At 37.7% G+C, this 4,651-nt stretch overlaps 1 protein-coding gene across 1 annotated transcript; it reads left to right on the forward strand.

The window, feature by feature from the left end:
* Positions 1-2,000: 2,000 nt before the first annotated feature.
* Positions 2,001-4,103, forward strand: LOC126968841 (NADH dehydrogenase [ubiquinone] 1 alpha subcomplex subunit 13). Its single transcript, XM_050813992.1, has 3 exons — positions 2,001-2,184; positions 2,301-2,521; positions 3,820-4,103. The coding sequence occupies exons 1-3, from the start codon at positions 2,082-2,084 to the stop codon at positions 3,955-3,957; spliced, it is 462 nt and encodes a 153-aa protein (XP_050669949.1). The 5' UTR covers positions 2,001-2,081; the 3' UTR covers positions 3,958-4,103.
* Positions 4,104-4,651: the final 548 nt, after the last annotated feature.

Raw genomic sequence — 4,651 nt, forward strand, 5'->3', positions numbered from 1 at the left:
CCATAAGAGCAACAGCGTCAGCAGCGGCATCTGGATCTCCCAGCGAAAAAAAGATCTGCCTCCACGGGTAGGATGCAATAAAGCACTGCATCTCGTCCCACTCTGCTGACCTATAGTGCCACACGCGGCGACAGCCTAAGAAGCGGGGCCGTGTTAGGCGCGTGATCGGCACGGTGCTCTGGATCAGGCAGTGGTCCGACGATCCCAGAGGAGGGTCAATGGAAACTAGGTAGCCGTCTGGATGTGAGGTCAACAGAAGGTCCAACAGTGAAGGTGTATGATCTTGCACATCTGGGGTTCGCGTTGGCGCAATAACCAGTTGCGTCAGACTATATGCTAAGGCGAAGTCGTGAACAGATCTCCCTGCATGATCGGTGGTACGTGAGCCTAGCCATTCGGCGTGGTGGGCGTTAAAATCGCCAAGAAACACGATCTCTGCAGTGGGGATCTGCTCCAACACGGAATCTGTAGCCATTTGGATGTGTTCGAGGAGCCGGCCAGTCTCTGCGTTACCGCTATGGGACCTATACAGGCATGCGTAGATTCACGGATGGTCATCGCAGTCTACACGCAGCTAGATGATGGATAGGTCCTGTCCTTCAAAAAAACTCAGGCGTCGAGAACAGACATCCTCCGTGACGTAAACGCACACGCCAGCCCGTGGTATAAAGGAGTGTTCCAAAGTATACCCCGGGTATGAAAGGTAAGATGAATAGGCCAGGGAGGATATTTTTGTTTCGGTTAAAAAGAGCAGGGCCGGCTTTGCCGTCTCCAAGTGAAAGTGGACGGCATTTAAATTTGAGCGAAGCCCCCTGATGTTGCAAAAGTCCACAGTGAGTGTGGGGGAGGGTGGTTTGAGCCTCCTGCTCTGTTTGCCCCGAGTCAGCGCAGATTTGCCCCCTCCAGAATACGCGGGGCAGCCTGGGCAACCACTATTAGGTACAGGCCCTAATTGTGGACGCCCAGAGACGGAGTCTCCAGGGCTGCATAGCCTGGTACCGTCCTGGAGTAGTCTATTTTTAGTCCGTGCTGCCATTTGTATTTGGGAGGATGGGTGTAGGCCTCCGGATACCCCATTCACCGGACGAAACACAGTGGCATAGAGTTCGAGTGGGGGGAGTGGTATTTCTCCGGGCGTGTCGGCCCAATTCGGTTGTGTCCGTGAGGACCCAACATGGCACTACCACTCCTAAACCTATACATAACTTTTAGATCACCTGGCAGGTAGAAAGTCCCACTAAAAAGATCTGTCTTTTTGGGAATATTATTATTTTGTCATAAATAATGCTCTATAAAAATTTCAAGTTGCCTCAAATACATTTTTTACATATTTTTGCTACGGACGAGTACTAAAAGGACTCCGTGTCACCTGACATAACAGTGTAGCACCAAAACAAGCCGGGTAAATACAAGCCGATCGGTCGCCATTATGAGATTTGCCATCGTCTATAACGGATCAGTTTGCGCCGCAATAAAATATTTAAAAATGCCATCGTGCGTTGTGGAAAAATGTAAAAACGATATTATAAAAGTATTTGTGGTCATATATGATTATTTACGGGACAAAAAATTGTGTAACTGGTATCCCCCGTAACCGCACACACACTAGCATAAAGGTGCTTCACTCGCTAATATCACGGCGCGGAGTCCTTTTTTTACTCGTCCTTGATTTTTTATATTTATTTTTATTATAAAATATTTTTGCACGCGCCTGCCAAAGTAAAAACCCCGACTGAATTGTCTGGCTTAATTTTTTTTATTATTTTGAAATATAAAACTACATCATATATAAATTGCATGTTGCCTCAAATATATTTTTTGAAAAAAAAATATTTTTAAAAATTTAGGGGTTTATTTAGCCCTTCTACTCACCATCCAGGTCTGCAGTTCCGAGTTAGGGTATATCAAGTTTTCAGCTTGCCTCAAATACCGACCCAAAAATTGGTGCCAGCTCTCCTACTAATAGCTGTGGTAATAGTGTACTGTGTAGTGAACGTAGTGTTTAAATTCTCTTTGCTGGTGTAGTGCAGTGTTGTGTGATCTCGTTAGAGTAAAAGTGTTATCCACAATCAGCTGTAAAAATGGCTGACTGTGTTCCACTAGTCAAAAAGCAAGATTTACCTCCTCCGGGGGGTTACAAACCAATACCATTTAAAAGAATACCTGCAAAGCAATATTTTAGTGGTGAGTGAAAAAATAATTATACAGTTTGGCCTCTTCCATTTGTTATGTAATCTCTGTAGGTTACCTTGTTTTGAAAACAAAGTGTTTTACTTGTGTCATAAAATCGTTTTTTTTAGGTTTTGCATGTATCGCTGGATACTTAGGAATCACCACTGTTTCCGCATACTTATATTATCTTAATTGTAAACAAGTAAAGAAAAATGAAATTGAGATGCGATCAGCTAAGATGGCTATATACCCCATGCTCGTTGCCGAGAGAGATAGAGAATACTTGAAGCAGCTAAGAAGAAATCGGGATGCGGAAGCTGAGCTTATGCGCGATGTACCTGGATGGGTGGTAAGCTAACAGAACACCCTAACAATAAAATGGGAAATATTGTATAAAATAATTTTCTATTTCCATTGGATTTTTCCAACAAAAATATATTTGTTGTTTTTGGATAAAATTCTACCATTTTATGACTGGGTATTTGCTAGATGTAAGTATTGTATTAATAATAAATTCTAGTAAACCTGAGTTCATAATGAATGGCCCCATCCACATAGGATTACATGCAGCATAAGAAAATAAGGGAGTGACCAAGTGAGTCCTGTTCTTATAAATTTAAACAAATAGATAACAATTTCTATATATATGTTGTGTGCAAACTAATGTAAGGGGTCTCTTAAAAGATATCTATAAAGTCCCGTGATATGAATTGACTCGGATTATATGCTGTAAGCTTGTTGTTTACAAGTTCCTTGGTTTAATTACATGTGAAAGAAACAGCACAGATTCAGATTCCAGCCATAATCTTTAGTAAATAAATTTGAGATATGTGTGTTCTGGAAATTGTTTCTGTATATAATATACAAGAAACAACTCATCAACTGTAAAACAATGTCATTATATTTTATTTCAATAGCTGAAGACTGACTTGGTGGTAAAGGTTAATAATATAAATGACTTTTTTAATCACACCACAGATAATTGTAACAAAATTTTATAAAAAAAAAACCACTGAGTTTATTCTTCTCAGGTCTGGTAAATTTTCAAATGTGTGTGATAGTAGAAAAATATGTTATTATGAATTTAATTTGTTAGTCTTCAAGAGATTGCAAGATATGAATGCAAAGAATGTAATAAAATGACGTATTTACCCACACAATCTATACATTTCTGCCCTCTCACTGAATTCAAACTCTATTAAGTATTCATTCTTGTCAACTTTTTACTATACAAAAATTCTTCATATCATGGAAAAATTGTGTATGGTTGTTGGGACTAGGTCTGGCAATAACAGAGCATGTTTCAAAATTTCTTTAATGTAGACCCTGTAGGATTAAAATTAATTAGTTTCACAAATTAAATTTTGTAACCAAAATTTATGTATGATGCAGGACTCAATCCCACTTTCCCCCAGTTCAGTCCGAGCTCTCTTACCAACTGATGTTTGTTACAAATCTCATTTGTATAATCTTTACATTAGTTTTAATTTTTTTATAAGTTATTATTGTAAGCTAAGCTGTAAGTCTCCCAAATACTAATAAATAAATAAAAATCTGTTTTTTGATGCTGATTTGGCATCATTGTTTGATGTCTAAAGAATGTTTGCCTGAAGAAATTTTTACTTCAAAACATTGCAATGTTTGCAGGTTGGAACCTGGTATGGTGAGAGGGTCTACAAACTCTTGCCGGCAGATGCACTCATTGAGCCAATATTCCATGAGTTTTATGCTCACTCTGATGAAAAATCATGGAACAATAGGACAAACTTATCAATAGCATGCTAGTGTGTGTTATGTAATAGCTTCACTTACCAATATTTATTCAAAAGAGTATTTGTTATGAAATAATAAAGATTTCCAGATAGAAGTGTTTTACCATCATTGTTTTTTTATCAGGCTTAAATTATGTGGAATTAAAACAATAATAGTCATTTTAACATTTTATTTACCTCCCTAATAACAACACCCAAAAGTTATAAAAAGAGATAGGACTCTTTGTATATTAAAATAAATCAATATTCTCAAACAATTGTAGAAATAATGTACCTAATTTTCTTAGAAGAAACATTATTGACTAGGAATTGTACAAATTAATATTGAAATTATGAGGGATAACTAATTAAAATAACGATGCTAAATTTAAAATTGCCCAATGGGAAATAATAAAAAATTGTTCTCAGAAAAGCACATAGTGTTTTGGGGAAACTTAGTATCCCATAACATGAATTAGTAGGTAAAAAATATTTTATTTGATAGAGCTTCAGTCCAAGATTGTAATGCTACCACTCTTATTACAAGGTAATGCATTTTCAAGAAAATAACGAAAAAAAAATCTAACTTTGGATGAAATTTCTCAAAAGTCATACACGACAATGCACATGCAATACAATGATGCTTTTCGCATATTGTAGGTACTACACGTGCGAGATTGCCAGGTACTGCATTTTTAAAATTCTTTCACTTCTACCACTTTTTAAAA

The sequence above is a fragment of the Leptidea sinapis genome, chromosome 16 (genome assembly GCF_905404315.1).
Source record: "Leptidea sinapis chromosome 16, ilLepSina1.1, whole genome shotgun sequence".
Taxonomy (NCBI): domain Eukaryota; kingdom Metazoa; phylum Arthropoda; class Insecta; order Lepidoptera; family Pieridae; genus Leptidea; species Leptidea sinapis.